The 25,983-nt window shown below is 50.5% G+C and overlaps 1 protein-coding gene across 1 annotated transcript in view; it reads right to left on the bottom strand.

The window, feature by feature from the left end:
• The window catches only part of LOC119432857 (phospholipid phosphatase-related protein type 5), a 53,597-nt gene that overhangs the window by 2,992 nt on the left and 24,622 nt on the right, over positions 1 to 25,983 (bottom strand). The window contains exons 8-9 of the mRNA XM_049659331.1: positions 12,765 to 12,948; positions 8,012 to 8,069 (exon numbers count right to left, since the gene is read on the bottom strand). Of these exons, the coding sequence (XP_049515288.1) occupies positions 8,012 to 8,069; positions 12,765 to 12,948 (242 nt within the window). The remainder of the gene's footprint in view (positions 1 to 8,011; positions 8,070 to 12,764; positions 12,949 to 25,983) is intronic.

Here is a 25,983-nt window from a genome sequence, read left to right on the forward strand (position 1 = left end):
TTCATTCGGGAGTGATTAGGCAAAATATTCATTCCTGGTATCAAGTGCGGTGTAACTGTAAAGAAACGATTTACTCATACGCTTGTCATCCGCTTTCGAGAAATTTGACACCAAATTGACCTAGACCTCTGTGTCGTCCCAGACGGTCGGAAGTAACCTTGAAGCGTGTTTCGACATCACAGAGATTGCGTGAAAATACCGGACGTGGAAGCAGCATGGCAATGTACTACACGTATGTAGTTCCATATTCGCCTCTGTGTTTAAGCAATGAGGAAGAGGAATAAAGTTTATCTACAGAAATCAGCTGACGGTGAAATCGTCCGAGGTGGGCGGCGTCCCGTGTCCAGGATGCCGTGGGCCTGAGCCGATAGCTTGGTCCTGCTCACCACTTGGTCCTGACAAGCCCGAGCCCTGCTCACCAGGGCTCGGGCTTGTCAGCTGGGCCACCCACTGCTCGACGGTTGGTTCGGTGATGCGTGGCGTCGATGGGTTTTGCCCACATTCCCATGCCATGTGGTAGAAGGTGTTGGGCGCAGAGCAGAAGGCGCACTTGTAAGTATAGCTATAGTAGGATACATGGCGTGTAGGAGGGTGCCGTGCGGGAAAGTGCCGGTCTGTAGTTTGCGGAATATCACCGCATCTTCTCTTGTTAGCTTCGGATACGGGGGTGGGTAGATCCTCCTACCCAGTCTGTAGTGGCTCAGGATTTCGGCGTATCTTTTCGGGACGCTTTCGTGTTCTTCTACCGGGGCTCGTGAACCCGGTGGGATAGCCCGGAGAATGTGATTTCGGGCAGTGGCGTTAGCCGCTGTATTACCCGCCAGGGACTCGTGTCCCGGGGCCCAGACAATGCATAGTTCTTGAAAATTGTCTCGATTTTAGACGATGCTCAGGGCTTGCTTAGAAATGCGGCCCTTTTGGTAATTTCTACATGCTGTTTGTGAGTCCGTGATGACCACTCCTGTCATTGCCTCTGCTGCACCTCGCCAGTCGTTCCCGAGTCGATATCGGAACCCATCTGAGTGGCGAACACCAGATGACAGGCCGATTTGCTTTGCTTGCTCCCGGGTCGGTCACATCTCCCGCCACTGCCGTAGTAACCGCTGGTACTCCTCGCCTCGACCATACGCTGATCGCCGCTTCAATCGAGACCCTCGGTCTCTGTCGCCCCTTTCTGAACCATACCATGCCGGCCTTCCCTCTCGGGGAAACACCACTAGCCGCTCGCCCTCGCCGCAACGCCGTCAGTCCCGCTCGCCTACACCTCGACGCCCCTCGTCCCCGTCCTACGCGGGCCGCTTCTCGGGAAACTAAGCAATGCAGCCCCCGGAGGTGAGGCTGCGTTGACGACTCGGACTGCAAAACCTCTGCTGACCCCTGCTGCTCGACCGAACCTTGTTGAAATTTTTGGTGATGATGTACCCGTTCAAGCCCTCATTGATACTGGCGCTCAGGTGTCGGTTATGCGATCAGATCTTCGTAGCCGTCTCCGTAAAGTCCTGACACCTGCCGAGTCGCCTGCCGTCCGAGTGGCTAATGGCAGTACAACAGCCGTGATGGGAATGTGCGCCGCCCGTGTTACCATTGCCGGTCGTCCTGTGTTAGTCCTGTTCACTGTACTGGCCGAGTGTCCCCACGAAGTGATTCTTGGAATAGACTTCCTGACTGCTCATTCAGCACTTATTGACTGTGCAACCGGCACCCTTCGCCTTGAACTGCCCCATTACTTTGCCGACCCGACCGAAGACCACAAGTCCCGACTTCGTTCTGCTGAATTTGTTCGCCTGCAACCTGATGCTGCGACCTACGTCCTCATGTCGCCTTCTCCTCCACTTCGAGATGGTCCTTACGTGGTGTCCCCACTTTGCGACGTTCTCCTGGCACGCCAAATCGCACTACCCAGCTCCATTGTCACTCTTGTTAACAATCGAGCGTGGCTTCCCCTTCTGAACTTTGGTTCGTGTCTGCAAGTGCTTCCTGAGGGTGTATCTCTCGCTTTGCTGTCCCCTTTGGAAGAGTGTGGAGTAGCTGCTCTTACGCCCGAACCACGATTCGACACTGCTGCAGCTTCCGACCGTCCTACTTCAAGCAACGACAAGTTTACGCCCATGATAGCTACTGACCTACGGCCTGCTTACGCCGACGCCCTTCGCCGTATTCTGATGTCCTATGAAGACATCTTTGATTTTGGAAATCGTCCCGCTAGGTCGCACCCGTGTCGTCACCCATCCCAATCCTCACTGGTGACGCTCCTCCTATACACCGGAGGCCCTACCGTGTGTCAGCAGCTGAACGCCAGGTGATCCAAACGGAGGTGGACAAAATGCTCTCCAAAGATATTATCGAGCCTTCCTGCAGTCCGTGGGCGTCACCTGTCGTTTTGGTTAAAAAGAAGGACAATACCTGGAGATTTTGTATCGATTACCGTCACCTGAATAAGATTACGAAAAAGGACGTGTATCCGCTTCCGCGTATTGATGACGCGCTGGACTGCTTACACGGTGCCAGTTATTTTTCATCGATTGATTTGCGCTCCGGCTACTGACAAATCGCAGTGGATGAACGAGATCGCGAAAAGACCGCCTTCGTCACCCCAGATGGTCTCTACCAATTTAAAGTGATGCCTTTTGGACTGTGTAATGCCCCTGCTACCTTCGAGCGCATGATGGACTCTCTTCTGCGCGGATTCAAATGGACCACATGCCTCTGCTACCTTGATGACGTCGTAGTTTTTTCACCGACGTTTGAGAGCCACCTTCACCGACTCTCAGCTATCCTTGATGTTTTTAGACGTGCCGGCCTACAACTCAATTCTGCAATATGCCATTTCGGCCGCCGTCAAATACGAGTACTTGGTCACTTGGTTGACGCTTCTGGCGTCCAGCCTGATCCTGACAAAGTTCGTGCCGTTAAGGAGTTTCCCCTTCCGCGTTCTCCTACCGATGTCCGCAGTTTTCTAGGGCTGTGTTCCTATTTTCGGCGATTTATCCAGAACTTTGCCGAAATCGCTCGCCCTCTCACAGACCTTCTGAAAAAGGACACCACTTTTCGTTGGGGACCCGACCAGGCTGAAGCATTTTCAACGCTTATCAGTCGCCTTACCAATCCACCCGTGTTGGGTCATTTTGATCCGCATGCCTACACCGAAGTTCGCACTGATGCAAGCGGCCATGGCATTGGCGCTATCTTGTCCCAACGACAGCGGGACACCAATCGCGTGATCGCGTATGCTAGCCGTCTTCTTTCTGCACCTGAGCGAAACTACTCGATAACAGAACGTGAATGCTTGGCCCTTGTTTGGTCCATTGCTAAGTTCCGCCCTTACCTGTTCGGTCGACATTTCACCGTCGTGACAGATCATCATGCCTTATGTTGGCTATCCTCACTCAGAGACCCGACAGGCCGTCTTGGCCGCTGGGCTTTACGCCTGCAAGAGTACACGTTTTCCGTCTCCTACAAATCTGGCCGGTTACATAAGGACGCCGACTGCCTCTCCCGCTACCCTGTCGACCCACCGGATGGCACCGAAACCGATACAGATACCTGCGTTTTGTCGATCTCCGACTTCTCACGCATCGCCGACGCGCAGCGTCGTGACCCATATTCGCGATCCATCATCGAACGCATTACCTCGGAGCAACAGGACGCTTCTCTCCGTATGTTTGTTCTCCAGGACGGGACCTTATATCGACGCAATATGAATCCTCATGGTGCTGAACTGCTCCTCGTCGTTCCCCAGCATCTGCGCTCAACAATTCTCTCGCAGTTACACGCTGCGCCTACCGCTGGTCATTTGGGTGTCTCCCGTATACATACGACCGTGTGCGCAGACGATTTTTCTGGCCTGGGCTATATCGCTCTGTTCGAAGCTACGTCGCTGCCTGCGACCTTTGCCAACGCCGCAAGACGCCTCCATTGTTTCCCGCTGGCCACCTTCAGCCTATAGATATCCCCAATGAGCCATTTTTCCGCGTCGGCCTGGACCTCCTTGGCCCATTTCCTACCCCGCACTTCCACCAAAATGTTACGGGGAGAAAATATATGTATTTACAATATATACAGAGGGTTGTAGCTCTGTGGCCAGGGTGACACCATCTACCGAGCTCCGAGACACTTCAGCCTCTTCTTCCCCAACCAACGTCATTTTGTCCACAGCGGTACAAACTCGTACGTGACAATATGATCTTCCTCTCGCTAGCCCGTAGTGGCCGCCAGGGCTGTCGCCGTTTCTTCCGCGCAGTCGATGTCTGGAGAGTGTTTACCGAGGCCGCTGCTACCCCTTCTCCTTGGCCGTTGATCACGCTGATAGCGTGGGCCTCTCGGTTCTTGTACTTTACAGCGTCGGTGTATCTGACTACTCCTTTTTTATTGCGATAGCAATTATATGGACACTTCAACCGGATTTCTGCCGTCGGCGTCGCCGTCGCCGTGAGGTTCCCTATAGATAAAATCTTCGCCGCGCACTGTATGCCCGAGCAGAAGCGTGCGGGGACGCGCGCTATCACGGAGAGCGAACGCACTCAATCTCCCACGCGCAAGCAAGGAAGCGGGAAGCCAGCGCCGGAGGGAGCGGGGGGGGGGGGGGGGGGGGCACTTCTACGCTGCCAACAACCGCGCTCGTCGCTCGTCCGCACCGTCTCTTATCTCCACACGGCTCTGACCTTTATGCGCGGTGCATTCGCCGCTCAGTTTCCGTTGAAGCGATAGACCGCACGTACCTTCGCCCGCTGCTGCGTATGCTTGCTGCCAGCGTTTTGACAGTCGTTGTCTGCAGTCATTCAGTGTGATCTATTCATGTTTGTTTGTGCGCGCTCACACCACGCTGGTTCATTCAGTTAGTAATAGTCGGGCCACATTTTCCAACGCACGCTACACATGCAATGCTGCCCGGATCGGCAGTGCAGCGCTACAGGTGTGTCCCTTCGCACGTACTGCCCACGGGAAGCGCTTCTCATCAACACCACCGTCTCACACGCGCCTTCTCGTGGTCATCGAGTCTGTCTTCATGTCGGTCTACTTACGCCGCAGCACACCTGCTTACTTAATCAGCTCATGTTTACTACAATTCATATTGCTACCAAAGCCGCTCACCTTACTTCGTATGACATTGCTGTGTTGCTATCGCATTCATTGCTTCGCCCTTAGGGCGAAACTGTGACATTTTTTTTTTGTCCTTCGTAGGCCTTACGTAGAGCTTGTACTCTTGCTTGCCCCCTTTCTATGTTGTATTCAGTCAGGGTGCATGTTTCTCGGGATGCTGGCCACCATGATCTTCTCCCTCAGGGGAAGAGGGACCCGCTGTTTTCTGGATTCATATTCGACTGGGTAGCCCAGTCTGCTTAGCGTGACCCTGCCCGTGCTGGTGAGCTTGAGTCGCTCTATCTGACTTGTCTTGTGGGTCTCTGCCAGTTCTTCCCAAGTATTATGCAATTTTTACCATAGCAAACATGAGGAGATAATGGAGACATTTATTTCACGTACATGGCGACGCAGCTTTTGGCATCTAACAGTGGTATATAAATAAAAAAAATGTTTTTAAAGTTCATAAGATAACAGCAAACAATAAAAGACCACCTTAAAGAGGGATTATGTCCCATGTTCGGGTATCAGGAGGATATGTAACGCAGCTGAATGATTCTCATTTGCACGACCGTCGCCTTGGATAAAGAAACGATATAGTAAGACAGCGTCTGCGGCTTCCCCCTCTGACGACAGCTCATTGACTGATCGATTACTGGGAAGGATGGTCTGTGGCCTCATATTGGGAAAGGAAGGGTGCCTCCTTAGCGAAGGCGTCTCTTTGCGGTGCGACCCCATATGACGTCACGGTCGGCCGCGTGTGCTAGCCGCCCCCGAGGCTGGAATCGCTGTCGCGCTTGCTTATCGCTGTTTCCCGCACAGTTAATAAGAACTTGACCACCTGTTTCTTATGAACATTTAAAGGCAATTTCCACCTGCCTGCTTCGTAACAGAGCACTGTGGGCGGCAAGTATTAAACAAGAAGATCGGCTGTCTGTTCCTTTCAGTAACTGCAAAATGTCCTAGACGGCATTGCTGTCTCCGTAGTATCAGGTATATACTATTAGTGCTGATTAAATTCTATTTCAACAGGATAGTATTCTAGCGGTTAACTGAACATAGGGAGAACGGCTCCATCAGTGGTTCACGAAAGGACAGCTAAACATGATTCTTATTTATTTATTTATTTATTTATTTATTTATTTATTTATTTATTTATTTATTTATTTATTTATTTATTTATTTATTTATTTATTTATTTATTTATTTATTTATTTATTTATTTATTTATTTATTTATTTATTTATTTATTTATTACAACCAAGCACCCTATTTTTTGGGTATCGCCATGTCCACATGGCGATGTGGACATTACCACCATTCAAGGTGGTAATTTCACCACCTTGAATGGGCCATCCGCGTTTGGCATATCTGCGGGCCTGTGTCGTTTTGTTGCGAGCACGCACTAGATCTATGAAACGCCTGCAGTTGATAAGGTACTATCGACCAAAAAGTTTACGGACCAAGGGATCTGACAAAAAGCTGAATATCTCCGCAGCCTCAACACGCAGCCTGGTATTCCCATTTCTAGCCTCTACTGCATGGTATATGCGAACAACATTGTTATGTACGGTTTTACTGGCTACTTTTAAAGGCTGCTCGGATATTTAGCGTTTTCTGAGATCCCGTGGTCCGTAAACTTTTTTTGGTCGATAGTACATGTTATGTAGGCGCTCGCGCTCCCCCAGGTTGGCCAGGTGTTTATCTGGAACGGGGTCGCGTATTTACGTATACAGGGTCCTGAATATTTCGCGGCGCCTGTTCGAAAAAGGATTTTGCGCTCATCGCTGCACTGTTCTTGCTCAAATTTCGCAGAACGATCGCATTTTGGGGTCCGCTCTGTTTAGTATAACACTTACCACAGTTAATTGCCTGGTTTTTAAGAAAGAAAGTCCAAATTTGCCTTCACTTATGGGGATTCGAGCTGCATGCAGCGACAGCGCTAGCACTGACTTGTGTCGCCGCCTGCAGGCAGCTGTAGGAAGCAGCCGGCAGACAAGTCAGTGCTAGCACTGTCGCTGCATGCAGCTCGCATCCCCATCAGCCTATATTTATGTCCACTGCAGGACGAAGGCCTCTCCCTGCGATGTCCAATTACCCCTGTCTTGCGCTAGCTGATTCCAACTTGCGCCTGCAAATTTCCTAACTTCATCACCCCACCTAGTTTTCTGCCGTCCTCGACTGCGCTTCCCTTCTTTTGGTATCCATTCTGTAACCCTAATGGACCACCGGTTATCCATCCTACGCATTACATATGGCCTACCCAGCTCCATTTTGTACTCTTAATGTCAACTAGAATATTGGCTATCCACTTTTGCTCTCTGATCCACACCGCTCTCTTCCTGTCTCTTAACGTTAGGCCTAACACTTTTCGTTCCATCGCTCTTTGTGCGGTCCTTAACGTGTTCTCGAGCTTCTTTGTTAACCTCACAGTTTCTGCCCCATATGTTAGCACCGGTAGAATGCAATTATTGTGCACTTTTCTTTTCAACGACAGTGGTAAGCTCCCTGTCAGGATTTGGCAATGCCTACCATATACGTACTCAAGCCAATTTTATTCTTCTGTAAATTTCCTTATCATGATCATCCCCATAATTGAAGGCAAACTTGCACTTTTTTCTTAAAAATCAGGCAATTAACTGTGATCAGTGTTATACTAAACCAAGCCGACCCCAAAATGCGATCGTTCTGCAGAATTTGAGCAAGAACAGAGCAGCGGTGAGCGCAAAACCTTTATTCGAACAGGCGCAGCGACTGTGTAATGCCCACAGCGCAATGGCGTCGTTCTCGCTATCGCTGAAGCTGATGAGTCATGCTTATGGGGTTAGGCACGTGGTTTGCTCTAAAGAACAAAACTACAATAATACATCTAAACGGTATAGGTTAAATGTGACGGCACTAGTTCATTTCAGGCAAAGGGCACCGCACTTACCGTGACGTAGACGGCCGCGTACGTCATCAGAGCAGCATGGAACGACGGGAAGGACATGCTGCGGCAGAAAGAAAGCCACGCCGACTGGCGTTAAACGCAGCGACAAGCTCTTACTTCAGCTCGTCTTCAAGAATGCACAGCGTATAGAAAATGCCAATGAAAGCTCGATCTTGAGGCTCGAGCCTAAGCCTAGTGACGGTGGTTAGCGGGACGTGGTACGATGGTCCCTTCAGTAATCAGACATCAAGGTTTCCACGGTAACTATGCGCTGAAAATTAGATCTGGAGGAAGGCTTCCTTTTAAAAGTGTGTTTTCGCGCCAGTTGTCGTAATTTGCACAACAGCCATTTTGTGTTGGATGGCGACTGCCTAGCGCCAGCGTCGAATGATATGAGGCGCTATGTAAAGGCGTGAAAAACAAATACCGTTTCTAAAGCTAACAACAGGCGAACCGTGATAACAGTGCAACTGGAGGCATCAGACGTCTCCGGCATAATTCGCGCCTTCTGTTTAAAAGTAAACCATTTTTGTCACCTCTGGAACACATTACTCGGCTCGAACCCGGTTCAGGACTTAAAAATTGACAAGTACATAATATAACACAACGTAATAAATACATACATAAGGCATAGTACATAATAAACAAGTAGCAATCGAAATTGCGCGCACGCCGAGAACAAATAACATAGTCATGACACTGAATAGGTAACTCACATCAATACACACAACATAGAGCACGTAAATGCAGCATAGCAATGCAATGTGCGAAATGCATGAAATTTAACATAAAGATCCAAATAATACAAATTAATATCGCACATCAGCATAAACACTAGGAAAGAAAGAAAAAAAAACAATAATTAGTCTATATAGAAAGGAAGGGGGCGGAGGACGCAATATTTATCGACGTTACAAAAGGCGGACTACATGTGGTACTAACGTAAATATTACGTATTAGAAAAAAAAAGACGGTTTCAATGTTTATTGCTCGTGTTTAATAATCGAGCAAGTACGTTTTGTACCGTTTGACTGCGCTGCCAAACACGCCGTATTTTCCCTCCGACTGACACAGCAGCCTCCATGATCTTGCGTGAGTGATTCAGTGCGAAAGGCATCGACGAAATAACTCTACGTTTTCCAGAATGTTTGCCACCCGCTAATCTACAACTCCTTTCGAATTAACCATCAAATGTATGTTTTTTTTTCTTTTCGAGCCCTCATATTATCTCCTCTACCTATTGGAATTAGCCTTCCCTTTACGTTGAAATCGCGCCTAACAAGCTACGTGGATCAATTCGAAATTGAAGAGACGCATGCGTATACGAGGGGCGTTCAATAAAGATTTCCCCTGACTCACTTCTATTTATTGCAGGATGCTGAAACTCACATGTGTAATGGCATAAGTCACTATAGGTCACGTGCCAATGTGCAACTCTGAACTAGTAACGGTCTTTCTTTTACAGGTGCTGAAGTGGTGTGAGGTGTGATAATGGCAGTGGATTACAGAGCAGTCATCAAGTTCCTGTACTTGAAAGGTCGCACTCCAAGGAAGACGTTCGATGAGATAAAAGAGGTTTATGGGGAGGATTCCCCATCATATGATGTAGTGAAGAACTGGCATCGTCAATTCAAATGCGGTCGGATTTCGGTGGAAACGGCTCCGATTGCAGGGCGACCCCACTCCGCTATCGATGAACACACCATCCAGCAAGTGGAGGCCGCCATTTTGGAAAATCGCCGCGTAACCGTTCGAAACCTAGCCCAAAATGTCAAGATTAGTGTGGGGTCCGTGGAAAAAATCATTCAGGACCATCGTCATATGCGTAAGGTATCCGCTCGCTGGGTTCCCCGGCTGCTCACACCTTTCCAAAACCAGGAACGAGTCGAATGCTCCCAGGCTCTTTTGACCATGTGCCATGGAAACCAGGAGGACTTTTTCAACAGACTGATTGCACAGGATGAAAGCTGGGTCCATCACTATGATTCGGAGACTAAAGTCCAGTCGATGCAATGGAAGCACTTGGACTCGCCGCCTCCAAAGAAGGCACGCGCCCAGCCCTCGGCGGGCAAGGTCATGCTCACAGTCTTTAGGGACCAGCACGGAGTAGTCTCGATGGATTTCCTAGCAAAGGGTGCCACGATTACTGGGGCATACTATGCTTCACTGCTGCGGAAATTGCGGGAGGCCATCAGAAGCAAGAGACGTGGCATGCTCACCAAAGGTGTCCTCCTTCTGCAAGACCATGCCCCAGTTCACAACTCGCACGTTGCCCAGATGGAAGCACGCTGCCGCGGCTTTGAAATTCTACCCCATCCCCCTTATTCACCCGACCTCGCACCATCGGACTTCCACCTCTTTCCAACAATGAAGTAACATTTGAAGGACAAGTATTTTCCAGATGATGAGACTCTGATTTCTGAAGTCACAACATGGCTTTTGGAGCAACCTGTCGACTTCTACAAGCGAGGTGTTTACAATTGCATAAAAAGATGGGAGAAGTGTGTGTCCCTGGGTGGCACCTATGTAGAGAAGGACTAATAAATCTGCAAAGTTTCGTTGTTCTCCGTTCACAGGAAGTGGGTCAGGGGAAATCTTTATTGAACGCCCCTCGTATCAGATATGAAAATCCCAATTGGTTACGTTCAGTGTGTTCGGTGCGGAAAAGCATACCTGACCATGGCGTCCGAGATTTGCGTGCGCTGGCAGGGTTTGCTGTGGCCATAAATTCGGTGTTGGGCGTGGCCCGCTTCTTCTCCGCACCACGGCGTTCCTACCCGAGGGATATTTAGCTTTAAGGGCTTTTTAGAGCGATAGCTCTACTACTGCAGGTACAAACCCAGAAAACGCCTGGTTCCGTAAATCTGACCTTCAAGCTCAGCCAAGGTCAAACTGGGATTAAGCTTGCCACTAACGGCTGCTGCTGCATATGCCGCGTGGGTGCCCATATCTTGAAAACGATCTGCGATTGTGGACAAAGCACGAGGTTGCGCGGGCCTCATCTTCAAAGCGATCTGCGATGTGGACAAAGTGCGTCGAGTGCTGGTAGCTTCGTATGCGCTGTGCTTTTGACGCTTAGTTCTCGTTGAAGCCAGACGCAGCATGAAGATCAATTCGCTCGCTGCTGCTGCCGCGCGGAGCAACGTTTGTGTCATTTCCCAAAGCAAGCAAAACCGTGCTGTATCGCCCGACAGGCGTGGTTTAACCGCGTTCAACCACGTCAAATTTTTCATGTGTCGAGGAGGCTTTTGCACGCTCCGCGGTACTGTTGCTGCGGCTTGGATGAGGCGGGAGAAACAGGATTTTGCGCTGCTATATGATTCCTTACGGATTAGGAAATTAAGGCTGAAGGTGCACGAGGGACAAAGCGCGTGCTGGCGGCAATTTATTTTCAAATGAGTTAATTTTTTTGTGCACACATATATTCCCTACATTCACATGAGTATGTAGAAGTGGTAAATCTGTGCAATAATTCGTCATGAGACCAGTAGAAAATATGAATAGCCGCCAAATGGCCCTAAGGCGCAGCATGATTTACGAAAGTTTCATTGCGGATCAATCCGCGTGTCCTGCTGCGTGCGGCTGCGTGCCGAAGTTTCACGGCTGCATGGGGCGATGAATTGTGCACGACGCGTGAAACAATAAGTCATGCAATTATTCATGCGTTTATTAGTATACTATAGTTGCCGCCAAAGCAGGCATTATCATAATTGTGAACAGTATGATTGAAATGTTGAATACACCAAACACAAAAACATCCGCGTGTCTGCTTCCAGCACGTTTACTTTATTCATTTTAAGAAACTATATTTATGAATACTTTACAAGCCTTCGGGAATGCGTTGGGGAAGGGGTACATTACCGTAAAACAAGCGTTATGCAACAAGACAAAAGAGGACACCTAAGCAGCTCTTATGAGTTGTGAATGCGAAATCATTAATGTCCAATTGAACGACGCTGAGCGGTCTTTCTAATTTTGCGCTGCGCCATAGCGGTACGTGCTGCTTGAGCCAGCAAGCAGCCTGCGGTGACAACGCCGCATGCCACTGACGTCCTGTGGGGGTGAGAGAGAGAGATACGGACCGGCTTCGGAGGGTGACGTGGCGTCGCGGCGATGCCCTCTCCTGTCACGCAAAACCTGGCGGGTGTTCTTTCGCCTGCTCTGATCCGTCGAGGCGCGCTCGTGACGTGGCGTCGCAGCCAATGAGACTTTAGGTGCCGCTTCGCTGCTACAGACGCCGACTTTCTCGCTCAATAGGCCATTTGACGCTTTCACATCAAAAAAGCATAAACGTAACGAAAGCTTTATTCGCACAACGTAATAGCCTGCCAGATCAATACAGTCAATACAACAAGTATAATTGAAATGAAAACTAAGAACAGGAATAAGGGTACGCGCGATAAGATACTAAAAAATATTACACGAAGAGTGCAAAAATATCAAGAAAAAAAAAGAAACAAAGTAAGACAAGGCAACAACAATTAAACTCTGCGATCTACGATAAGCTACAAGTTCAGAGACAACGAGCGGTGTGTGAACCTACGCATGATTTGTTTACAAAAGTAAGTTATCAAACATAAGTATACTACAATATCAATGGCTAAGAATATAGAAAGTGCTGGCAAAAATAAAGGCATAGAGAATCGGATGTTGAGACGTTCGGAGACAGATGTGAAAGAAATTTCCCGGGCCTGTGAAACGTGGAAAGAGAGGAAATGCGAACGTATATCTGCGCTTTCGGAGGCCTGGCACCCACCTGGCATATCTGAGTCCCGCCACCGAATGCGGGTCGTGGGCGGCCTGGCAGAAGCGGTAGTGTCCTCGGTCGCAGCTGCCGTTGAGCCGGCAGACGCTCAGGAAATAGGGTCGCTGGGCCCCGCAGGCGTGCTTCAGCACGTCCACCGTGACGCTGGTACACAGCGCGCCCAACAGGTACACGCCTGCGCAGGGTACGGTCCTCAGGCCAAGGCCGACCCCGTATTCTCCTCGCCCCGATCCGCTGACAGCGTGCGGCGCGATGCCTCTCTGGAGCGACGTTCAGCCCGCTCACATCAGCGTCTGCTGAGAACGATCACTTTAGAAAGCCATCGGTCCAGAATCATGCGGATTTGACATCCTTGTGCCACTGCGCTACAGTTATGCTGAAGACCAACTTCAATTTAATTAAGGCTTCTAATATTTGTAATTTTACTCATTACTTGTGTGACGAAGAAGAGAGACGCCAGTGGATTCAGCGCTCTAAACGCTAGTGGGTCGAGCGCTCAGCAACGGCTCTCGTGCTTGGAAGCTGTGACTGCCCTGCCCGTCGACGTTGCGCTGCTCCGAGCTCTGCCAAATAAACACCTTTAGAATTGGTGGAGTGTGCTGGGTACCCTCAGACAATCATCCTGTAACTCCGCACCCTACCATCTACCATGCCCCAAGACGCCTCCCAGCAAACGCCTCCTCCCGCACCCACTGCGTGTCCCGGGGTGCCTCGTCATCGCGACCCTCTCATCTACACTGGAGCGGACGACACTGACGAATGGCTCACGGCGTACCACAGGGTAAGCGCCCATAACAAGTGGGACGAAGCGGCCAAACTGAGCCACGTTCTGTTCTATCTCGCTGGAGTGGCCAGCCTGTAGTATAACAACCATGAAGCAGAGTTCCAGACATGGTCCGAATTTAATACTTCTCTAGCCGATGTATTTGGTCACCCTGCTGTTCGCAAGCTGCGTGCCGAGCAGCGTTTGCGAGAACGAGCTCAACAGCGAGGCGAAACATTCACCAGTTATACTGAAGATGTCCTGTACCTATGCAGGAAAGCCGATTCGACCATGGCGGAGTCTAATCGAATCCGAAACATCCTGAAGGGCATAGAAGACGACGCATTTAACATGTTGCTGGCCAAAAGTCCTCGCTCGGTGGCCGAAATTATCACACTGTGCCAGAGCTATGAAGAACTCCGCAGGCAGCGATCACTGACCCGTCGATCTCTACCGCGTGACGAACACCTCGCTAGTTTGGCTGCCATGTCCGACCAGACAGCTTTGCTGGCAGAAATGAAGGCGTTCGTCCGCGAGGAAGTTGCCCGGCAACTCTCGTTGATGGATTTTGCGCAGCCGCAGCCGGTACACGCGCCGCCAACGCCGAGTTTTGCGCCTCCGCTTCGCCGCGTCATAGCGCAAGAACAGCACGAGGTTTTGCGCCGACAACTGTGCCGCTCAGCTACGCGGAAGTCGTCACCCAGCCTCAACAACTCCCTCAACGGGGACCTCTCACGTACGCCGAAGTCCTCGCTATGCCCCGACAACAGCCTGCCATGCAATCACTTCACCAGCCGCCACGTCCAATTCGCGTCCTCCCACATGTATGGGACCTGCCGCAGCGACTCGGTGGCGTACAGCGGACAATCCACCGATATGTTTTGCGTGCGGATACACCATATGCGCCAATATATGGTGGGTTCTCCGCACCCATATTGTGACGACGAACCTCGGGTTGCGTCACCACCATTCCGCCGGACTGCCAACATCCGCCGCTCACCTTCTCCACGCCGACGCTCCCCGGCCATCACCGATGCGGCCTCGTCCCGTAGCTCGGGATCAGGAAAACTAATCGTCTAAGTCCATGAGGCAAGGGCTGCGACACCGTCGAAACGCGAAAGTCCTCAACGTAGCTCAACCAATGTGATAGACGTGTTAGTTGAGGGTGTGCGCACATATGCCCTCGTGGATACTGGAGCCGCTGTATCAGTTATGGACGCAAAGCTTTGTCGCTTCCTTCGAAAGGTCACGACGCCCCTTGCCGAATTTTTGCTCCGCACAGCAGGCGCACAGCATATTCACCCGATAGCGGCGTGCACCGCTCGTGTTCTCATCGAGGACGTTGTATACGCCATCGAATTTATTGTGATTTCTTCGTGCTCCCACGAAGTTATCCTGGGGTGGGACTTTCTCGCCCGCCACAATGCTGTTGTTCATTGCGCACGGGCCGAACTAGAACTGTCGCCGATCTGACGCCTGCCGATAATGCTTCTTTTGCGAACAAACTGTCCGTCAGGCACGACACCAACGTTCCTCCCAACTCGTCAGTGATTGTCTCAATGCATTGAGCCTCTCTGACGCCGTCGCACTACTTTCTCTGTCTGGCCGCTTTTATACTCGAGAAGGTCTGCTGCTACCTTTTGCGACTGTGAGCGTCAAACAGGGCTCCACCGCTATCTTCGTCTGTAACCCCTTCTCATACCCCGTGATGCTGCTTCAAGGCGAATGTCTTGGCCATGTGGAGGTGGTCGACGACGTACAAATTACGGATGTTCCCGAAGCCACGTCCTGCGCCAGTTACAACACGCTCGGTTCTCTCTCTACGTCCGACCCTTTGCCCACAGGTGTGTTCGATTCATCTATTGCCGTTGGCCTCACCCCAGCTCAGTGTTCTCAGCTTCTGTGCATCTTAGAAGAATTTCGTTCTTCTTTTGATGTCGGGCAACGTTCCCTGGGCCGGACGTCTGCTGTCACGCACCATATTGACACTGGCTCCCAACCGCCATTGCGGCAACGCCCATATAGCGTCTCTACCACAGAACGTCGTGTGATTAATGAGCAAGTGGACGATACGGTTCGCCGCGAAGTGATCCGACCCTCGAACAGTTCATGGGTATCTCCTGTGAACTATGTAATAGAACCAGTTGAGCCATCTTCAGACATGCGCCGCCGTGGACGAGACATTGTCCATGTCGACCGTCTAAAGCGTTACTTTGACCCACTCATCGTGACGAGCTGTTAGGACGCCGGACGGCTCCCTGAGAGACGCTAGTGGATTCAACGCTACTGGCTCCAAACGCTAGTGGGTCGAGCGCTCAGCAACGGCTCTCGTGCTTGGAAGCTGTGACTGCCCTGCCCGTCGACGTTGCGCTGCTCCGAGCTCTCCCAAACACCTTTAGACTTGGTTGTTCCTCGCAGCATAAGGGCACTGTATAGTATTTTGCGGCCCCAGGCAAAGTCCAATTATTCTGCTCTCCTCTCCACTCTAGCACCAAATTTAACTGTATCATACAGAAAATTTAAGACATCTTTGTGAGGCACTATTTCATGTAATGGAATACGTTAGCACATATGAGTTAACGGTTATCAGGTTATTGTTTTGTGAATGGTTTAATAAAGAGCGAGTGAATAAAAATGTAAAATGAAATTCAACTGTCATACAATAGTTCAGCCAACGGAGTTTTCTGTGGCCGGCTGGTGCTGGTGAGGTGCGCTGCGCCCTTAACGAAGTGCAGCCATCTTTCGTGTATACAGTAAGCGCCCTTGGAGTGCTCCATCGGCGCATAATTTGGCCTGCTGTCAGCAGCTTTGCTACTTTCTCTCATCTTCTGTGGAGCTTCGAGTGTCTCTCTGTCATCGCGCACCCAGTCGCTGTAATAGCCGGCTACTTCAAATGGCAATCGCACGAAGAATGAAACTGTGCTGTGTATTTCCCCACCCTTCGTCCTTTTTGCGCTGTGTCTATAGTCTTCTAGAAATCTACCAACTCGCCGGGCTCTCGATTAGTCTGCAGCTTATTACAAAAATTCATGGGCCTTTATTTAGGGCGCATTCACGTCAGCGATTGACAGAGGTCGCCAACAGAGGTCGCGACTGGTGACCGAGGGCGACCGAGGGCGACCGACGTTCACAGCGCCACCTGCCCATCGCCTCATCGAATGTCTCGCGATTGATGCCGTTCACGTCATGTGAGCATGACGTGTATGACGGCACATACATCGCATACATACACATCGCATGACGGCGCATACCCAAATATGTCGCGCGGCCTCTTTCATCGGTGAATACCAGCTTTGGTGTTGACAGCCACTTTGTGCGTGTCGTGCTCAAGCGCTCCCGCGAATCCGGGACATTTCCATAGCACGTTGTCCGGAAGGCGAGGGTCTGCCTGAACGTCCCTTGCTCTGTTAGAGCGAGGATGAAGCAAATGGTGCATCCGTCGTTACTCCTTTCATGAAACGATTCCGAGGTCCCGGTGCCACCGCAGGATCCATGCTGAAATGGCGGACTTGAGGGCCGCTCGTTCTGGGATGTGACGCATAGCCCAACATAAGCCAGAGAGACTCATGCTACAGGGTCTCTTGCACAATGTGCCGAGAGTTGCCGCCCTATACTGTAAGGCGATCAAATGAAATCACCAGCGACTACTAGGCGTATACCGTCCTGCAGGGCAGCATTATAGAAAACAGCAAACCGCAGCGTTCCTCAAAAGAAGCAATCCAGCGCGTCAGTTTGTCCGAGAGAAAAATTACAAGCGCAAAATCCGGCATTGTTGCGCTTATAGCCGCATGAAAGGAGTATAACAGACACGATTTGGAACGCCGAGTCCTTGTGGCCAAGATTATATTACGGAGCAGGCGAGAAAGAAAAAAAAATAGAGCCCTTCCACTTTGTGAAGATGGAAGACTAGCGAAGCTGTACTTGTTGATAACTATATTAAAAAAGATGTTCCAGAAGCCAGGAGAACTCATACTTCAACGTGTTTTTATCACAGGCTTTACTCAACAATAAAATATAACAAAGATATGGACGTTTCGCCACCTATGCGGGTGGCATCGTCAGTACACAACTATATTGAGTTATATATATATGGTTAATTGCTGTATTGATTAAATTAAGATACATACACATAACTTCGTTGCTGCCCTTCTCTCTTTATTTCTTTCCTTCCTTCCTTCTTTCTTTCTGGTCCCAGGCTCACACCCGCATATGCAATGCGGGTATTCGCCACGCGTGATTTTATTGTCGTTAATCGTGACGTAACTGACGAGCATGTGATGTTATTGATGTCATGACCTATCTGTCGTGTTAGTCATACATTCGTACCCTTCCATGCCAATTTTGGCATATACCAAGTGAAGGAGACTCCACAAGGTGGCGCGGCGCATCAGCATTGTTGTACACTACACTTTCTACGGACGCATTCTCATGGAACCTCGCCTGTAGCAGCTTCGCTGTAAAAAATCGGCAGAGCACATGAATGTTGACGATAATGTGTTCAGCATTGAATTAATATTCATCGAAACGAGTTATGGGACTCCTTTTCCCCTGAGAACACTGGGCTACATCTAGCGCCGCTGCTGCGAAGCGTATCTTCGGCGTCCCTCTCTCGGTGCCTCGATGCCAGCGCATCGAGGCACCCTACTCTCTCTGGAGACGCTGCGCCACCTAGTGGCGCTGCCGCGGCCTCCGAAACGAGAAGCGCGATTGTTCCCTCGCTTGCCGCACAGCCAGCGGCACATACTCAGCGACTCAAGTTCGCGAGAGGTGCATCATTCGTGGCACAGCTCGGTGAAAAGCGGCACATACCTAGTAGGGGAAAATGAGACATGCACCCAAATGTAGCAATTGCTACAAAGGAAACCCATACGGGTTACTCGAAAGAAAAGCCTCGCAGTTGAAGTTCGTCCGGGTCTCGAACCCGGGACCACCGCCTTTCCGGGGCAGCCGCTCTACCATCTGAGTTACATTTTGACCTCTACCACCTAGTACATTTGTGGCGCCATTCTGATTTCGCTTAGCACGGCATAAGGGAACTTGTTCGTCACGTGTGCAGGATAAAAATGCAGTCTCCTCGGGTCAGCTTGGGACGCGGTAGAAAGCCGCACTGGTCGGCTCAGATCTGCAAGACCATCTATGGGCCATCCAGCGAGCTCGAGAGGCGGCTGGGAGACAGGGTCTCTCTACCGCCCCTGGCGCGGCCCTGGCCTCAATCCGCTGGTTTCTTCAATAAAGTTGTTTCACTCACTCACCTGTTCGTAACAGTAGAGTGGCACGTTTCAAGTTGGCGTCAAAGTCGTTTATTGAACCCAGTGACTCAAGTTGTCATCAACGAGGTTCACTGAAGACCAGCACAGACCGAGTGCTACCAGTCGGCATCAAAGAGTTTCGTCGAACGGCGGTACCTACCCAGTCTCGCATCTACAGTGACGCAGGTCGGCGTGGGAGAGTTTCGTTGAAGAGCGGCACATATGTACACATTGCCACATACTCGGGTTGGTCCGACGGTTGGCCTCGAACCCTGTTCCCTCAGCACAGCAGCCTGATGCGCTGTACCGTTCGACCATGGACTATCCAGATAGATAGATAGATAGATACATGGAGGAAGGAAACCCCAGGAGAGGCCCTGGCCAGCACGAACGTATTGGAGAAGGTGTGGCGGAAGTCACGTGCTGTTTCTCGCAAAGCAGCACTGGGACGGATACCCCAAATGTCAACGTTGCCATGGAAACCGCGCTCCTGAAGCTTTCGCTGCTGCTCGCGGTCTCTGAAAAGTGAGATACGATTTTTCCGCCGGTGTCTTTCACGCAGCACATTTTGTTCGCGAGAAAAGCTGACTTTGGAGTGTGGTGTGTAAGCTTGAAAGTTGTGTTTTGGGTCTGTGAGTGTGAGTGTCGGCCAGCAACAGATACACTCAAGCAATCAAGGCGCGGATCTTCGTTGTCTTCTTCAATGTGCCACGGAAAAACACAGGAGCGCGTCTGCTTCACTAAACCTGCTACAGAAGTTTTGTAGGCTTTGTTTTGACGCGCGTCAGGAGCACAAACTTCCGGCGGCTCGTAACAATGCAAGTTCAAAGTTCGCGCCCATCTGCTCCGGCGAGCTGCAGAACCCCTCATTGGAGGCGCAAAGAGAGGTGGCACACCAACATGGCTGCACTTCCGGCTTCAAAAAAGTGACGTCAGGGCCTCTCCTGTTTTGTTTCCTTCCTCCATGGATAGATAGATAGATAGATAGATAGATAGATAGTAGAGGATAGATAGATAGATAGATAGATAGATAGATAGATAGATAGATAGATAGATAGATAGATAGATAGATAGATAGATAGATAGATAGATAGATAGATAGATAGACAGATAGACAGATAGACAGACAGACAGACAGACAGACAGACAGACAGACAGACAGACAGACAGACAGACAGACAGACAGACAGACAGACAGACAGACAGACAGACAGACAGACAGACAGACAGATAGATAGATAGATAGATAGATAGATAGATAGATAGATAGATAGACAGACAGACAGACAGACAGACAGACAGACAGACAGACAGACAGACAGACAGACAGACAGACAGACAGACAGACAGACAGACAGACAGACAGACAGACAGACAGACAGACAGACAGACAGATAGATAGATAGATAGATAGATAGATAGATAGATAGATAGATAGATAGATAGATATTACCGATACCTAGTTGGGCACATACCTAGTTACCCAGCGTTCAAGTTTCGGGCACAGACCCAGTCGCCCAAATTGTGGCGTAAAATACACACATACCTCGCAAGGTGGGCCATGAATGGTAATCGCATTAATGACCTCTGCACATTCACGGCTAAGCTCTCACCGGGGAACACTGTTCAGAGCAAGAGAGGCGCACTCGCCTGTGTTGCGCAGCAGCCTGCGCGTCAGCTGGTGCACCTTGCATCCGACGCACCCGGCGCGGACCACCCTGCGGCCGCGCCGAGAGAAGGCCGCCAGCAACAGCTCGCCAACCACCATCTGCGCACGTAGTACTCAGAGCTCACTGACGGTCACCTGACAGTGCGACCACTGAAGCTGTGCATTTCGCTTATGGAATACGTCAGCCTTACCGGGAACGGAATCTCGGTGGGGCTGAACAGACGCAAGAACAATGACACTCGCGCCGACATGAGGTAAAAATGCTCGAGCCGCAAGTGCAGGCTGTGCGTGGGTGAAAAGCTCCGCAGAAGGAGCTGGCCAATCGGCTGTCATATCTTCTTTTCAGTCGCGCTCCGCAGAAGAAGAAAAAAGCGAGAAAAAGAAGAAATTGTAATTTTTCGGTTCAGTTCCGGTTCACGGGAAAAATAACGCCTTTCTTTTATTTTTCTTTCTGCTTTCGGATCAATTCCGGCTACATGCCCCGGTTTAACGTCGTAATTTATATACGCAGAACAGAGGAACGCTCACTGTCTCTGCCGTTTAGGCGAGAAACCGACGACCAATGCCAAACCCCAGGGAGGTAGGAGAAGAAATATTGCTTCGCTTTAAAGGGGCCCTGGCATGGTATTTTCGACAATTCACTCTTTTTTTTTGTCTGTTATATGAAGATCCTAGAGCTCTAAACCCTATAAAACGTAGTAGCAAGCCGGAGCACCATAAATAATTTAATATAATAGCTTTTCTACAGCCAGTTGCCGGCTTAGTTTCCCAGAAGGATACTGTGTCATGACGTTTCGTCGCAGTATGTGGTCACGTATGTGACATTACAGCGTGCAGGACACTCGCTCCGGCTCGCTCGCTACATCGGGAATGAATCGCAGCATCTGAGGCGCAATGCCCTGCTCCCACATACTGTGCCCTGACGACACCACACAGTATCCTCATGGAGACTAAACTAGCTGTAGAAAATTTGTTGTTATTAGCGGCACTTTGAGGCTTGTCGCGATTTTTTCTAGGTTTTAGAGATGTCGGACTATCTGACTTAACGCAAGAAACGAATAGTCGAAAATGTCATGTCAGCACCGCTTCAGAATAAGTTGAGCTGTGGTACCAATGTGCAGTCACAAAAATAAAATGAAAAAAGAAAAGAAAAAGCACGAGAGAAGGGAATGACAATAAGAAACCCTCGTACCGTGAGCGGAGCTCTGGGCCGGTATTTTGTAGCGATGCGTTATGCTTTATTCGATACTAGTCTTATTTATCATTCACCGCTCACGGCCGCCTGATCCCGTCGATAACTCGAGCGGACCGGCGCTCTGACCAATGACGAAGCACGAAAATGGCGAAAAGGCATTAGCATCGGAAAGGCATCGCTACAGAATACCGGCCCTGGTAAGCCAGAAGAGACGCAAAAACGAATGGTGACGTCACCTTGCAGTTCGCGCACTAGCCCTCCGTGGCGGAATGCGTCTGCCGGGGCCTGTAGTTAACTTTCAGAACTGCAAGATGGACTACATATACTGTTTTCTAAATGAGCCAAAGCGCAAACTCGGCAATTTTCGAGATTGCGCCACAGTGCCTCAGATATGGGAAAATACATTACCGCTAAATTTTCAAGAAGTGGAAGTTTAGGAATTCACTCTCTCTTCTCTAATGAACACCTTTCCGAGCATTTGTTGAAGATGAGAGTTTTGAAACGATCATTCTAAAATTGTTTGGTGTTTATCTCATGCAGTGGGGGGGAGTGTTCTAGGCAATGATTTGTTCATTCGGTGGCTACAGACAGGCCAGGACACCATGTCCCGACTGACCGTGACGAATGGCAGGGCGACGCAGGCAGCGTACAGCGCGGCCGGACTGAGCAGTGCCATGGCGAGCGAGTCCTCGGCGGCCTGCGGCCTCTGGGGCCACGAGAGGTCGGGGTCGTCGCAGCGGAACAGCCGCTCCGTCAGCGGCACCGGCAACCAGCCTACCCTGCGCGTGGTAGATTGCATGGCTGTCACTAGCAGAACAATGCATGCAATTCACAGAAACGTTTTACAGCGAAGCTCTATTCCTCTACTCCCCGATGCATCTGTCGTGTCCGTGGGCAAACACTCAACCAATCAGCGGGAGACGCGCCGCTGGGTTCCTTGCAGCACCACCAGATGGCGCTCGCCTCCACGCATCCGCGGCAGCGCCGGCGCCGGCCGTGCGGGGGGAATAAAAAAAAGAACCAGAAAGCTCCCCTTCGCGCACAGCGTTCGCCGCAAACGTTTCCCGGTAAAGATTACCGTTGCATAATTTGCAGTTGCCAAGCGGCAACTGTAGCATACAAAGCAGGGAGTGACGTAAGTACACTTTCGTACGTGAAAGAAGAATCCGTCTAGCAGCTGATTTGTGTTGTGGCAGTGCTATGGAAAGGCCGCGTGTAGTAAGGACTCCTGAAGAGCAGCGTGCGTACGAGGCACGGCGAAAGTGTGATCAAGAGTAACGGCGCAAGCCAAGTCGCAGGCCGCTGAGGTAAAGTGCATGTCGCCATGCGAATAATTTCAAGCTAAGTCGCAATGGGTAATCGTTCTAAGTGCCGTTTACAGCTTCGCTGTCCAACCACCTTCATAGCGTAGATTGAAGACCTTTTTTTTTTTTCTCAGAGCAGCCTGCCAACCTCTGTTCGCAGTATCTCGTGATGGTCCTGAATGAAAGGCCGCCAGTCGAGTCGTCTTTCGCAGCATTTATATTATGCGCCACATAAACCAATGCTCCTGTTCACTGGCATGCCACGGTTTGCATAGGAATGAGTGTAGAGTGACGCGTCAAACAAACAAAAAAAAAATTGGAGGACGCTTAAGCTTCGCCTTTAAGAGTGGAACGCGATGGCGTTATCAGTACGTCCACAGAACGCCTACTACGACTAGGCGTGCACAACACGGCCGAGGAGCTGATCGAGGCACATTTATCCAGCCAGCGAACAAGGTTGGCTGTTACGGAAGCGGGGAGGTCCATCCTCTTACGCCTGGGGCTATCTGCTCCTCTCAGCCATCCGCCGCCTCAGACTGTTAGCTTACCCCATGCCATCCGGAGCAACATCACCGTACCTCCTCTACCTCGCAACATGCACCCAGTGCACCACGCACAGCGAAGGGAGGCCCGGGCTCGGGCCATACACAAGCGATACGGGACTGTGCCCTCTACAGCCTACACGGATGCGGGGTCTTACCCCAGACGCGCAGCCACAACAGCCACCGTAATCGTCAACAAAAAACATCGGAGCAGCATTTCGCTCACCGGATACAATCCCCTCCAAGCCGAGGAAGCGGCCATAGCCCTCGCGCTCGCCCAAACACAGGTTGAAGTCATAGTTACCGACTCCCAACAGGCGTGCCGCAACTTCGCTAGCGGAAGAATTCATGCCACTACGCTCAAGATAATTAATCAAAAGCCGCCAACCAGATCAGTCATAATCATCTGGGCGCCAGCTCATCACGGTATTCCTGGCAACGAGGTCGCCAACCACGTGGCTCGAGATTTGACCCACCGAGCCGACGCCGAGGAATCTGAACCGGAGCGTATGCACCCTCTAGTCTCATACCAAGACATCACACAACACTACAAGCTAACCCGCAGAACATATGCACCCCCACACAAGTCACTACCTAGAGAGCAGGAGCGATTCCTCCGAGCTCTACAGGTTAACACATTTCCCCACCCAACCAGAAACCACCTCATAGCCCCTACACAATTCTCTCCGCAATGCCGCTTCTGCGCAGAGCCCGGGTCCCTCAGGCACATAGTAGGGGGATGCAGAGAGGCACCACTCAATCCTCCGAACCCCTACCACACCAACGAGCTTTGGGAGAGAGCCTTGGCCAGCTCCGACCTCGAAGATCAGCAACGGCTGATTGCGAGGGCCCAGGACGCGGCCCGAGCTCAAGGCATCCTGGAATGAGGACGCCTCTCCAAAGCTGCATTTATACATTAAAGATGTTTATTCTCTCTCTCTCGGGCCCCGTTCGCATCGCATTTTTTCTTAATGAGTAGGCTTCACTACAACACACAACGTGACAAAGCCAGCTTACAGAGACCAAGCTTACAGCGATCCCCTACAGTCGGCTTCACTTTTGAACACAAATACATTGCTGGGAAGACATCTTTACAGGGGCAAAATAAGCCGCCTTATATCGAAATGTGAAGGCCCTAGAACCACTTTTTTATTATTTTATTCATTGTTTGCTGTTGCCCCGAGGCGCGCGCGTGTCCAAAAATTTGGAGGAAGCTTAAGCTTCGCCTTCAAGAGTGGAACCCGACAGCATTCAAAGATCACTGAATGCTTGTCAGGCTTCCCGGCAACTGGAGCTTTCTGTTTTCTCCACCTTCGCCTCTGCGCGCCGCTACCGTTTTACGCTGCTGTAGAGTTACTGTATATGCTCCCTACCTTTGGTGGAATATACAGTAACTCTACACTGCTGAGTAGGCGAGCGCCGTCTGGATGGGCTTTTCGCAAGTAACATACCCGAGCGCGCCGCTGTTCGTATGGTAGAAATGCTGGCAAAAGGGGTTTGAGTTTCCTCGTACCAGAATTATGTTTTCTCGTACATTCAAATTACAATCCGACGCTGTCAGGTCTGTAGGTTGTAGTTAAGTCGTACTTTACGATTTTTCTGAGGGATTTTACTTTGACAAATTCAATTTTAGTTCACTAACGCCTTGCGCCACGCGGAAGGCCTGTGTGGTCGGGGTGGTTGAATTTCCCCACCACGGACCCTGATGCTTACGCCGGCACCGACACCGGATTTTCTGCGACACGGCGTCCTTAACGCTTTCGCGTTAATAAGGAACCACCTTTCAGGGCATCGTGTGACGGCGTCAGAGAGCTGCGGCAGCGCACTGTGCCCTCCAGGAAGAGGGTGCGATTCAGGAGCAGTGAGAGGAATTTTCCGTAAGACACTATATGAGAGGAGAAAGTTTCGTCAGCATTCTTCGTCGCCTTGCAGGAATCGGATGGGGAGATACATTACCTCTGATAATCGTTCACTGTGCGGTTTCTCGACAAAACATAGCGTATTATTCTGCTTCAGTGCTCCATGTGTTGTCACTTATACTAATGAACAAACTGTTGAACGAATAATAATTATAGCCAAAGGACTGCGCATATATGTCAGGGCGTAGCTCGGGTTCTTGCCAGCGCTTTTGGTATTACCAGGTCTTACTATAGACAACGTCTGTGCCCGCTACGATATATGTCAAAATGAGTCGCCATCATTTTTTGCTTGGGAATTCACCATGTTTAGTTTTTGTCAAGCTGTTCGGATCAAAACGCGGCGCATTTGCACGAGGCTACCGTTCAATGCAGAAACCTTCTGCTTCTTCTGAAACATTGAACTGCGGACACCGTCACCTTTAACGCGACAGCGTTAAAGGCCCCGTGCAGCAGAAAATCCGGCGTCGGTGTCGGCGTCGGTGTGCATCGGCGTCTGGCGGAAATAATCATGCCGAACCACATCATCCCGAACCACCCCGAACCACCCCGACCACACAGGCCTTCCGCGT

The sequence above is a fragment of the Dermacentor silvarum genome, chromosome 11, assembly GCF_013339745.2.
Source record: "Dermacentor silvarum isolate Dsil-2018 chromosome 11, BIME_Dsil_1.4, whole genome shotgun sequence".
NCBI lineage: Eukaryota > Metazoa > Arthropoda > Arachnida > Ixodida > Ixodidae > Dermacentor > Dermacentor silvarum.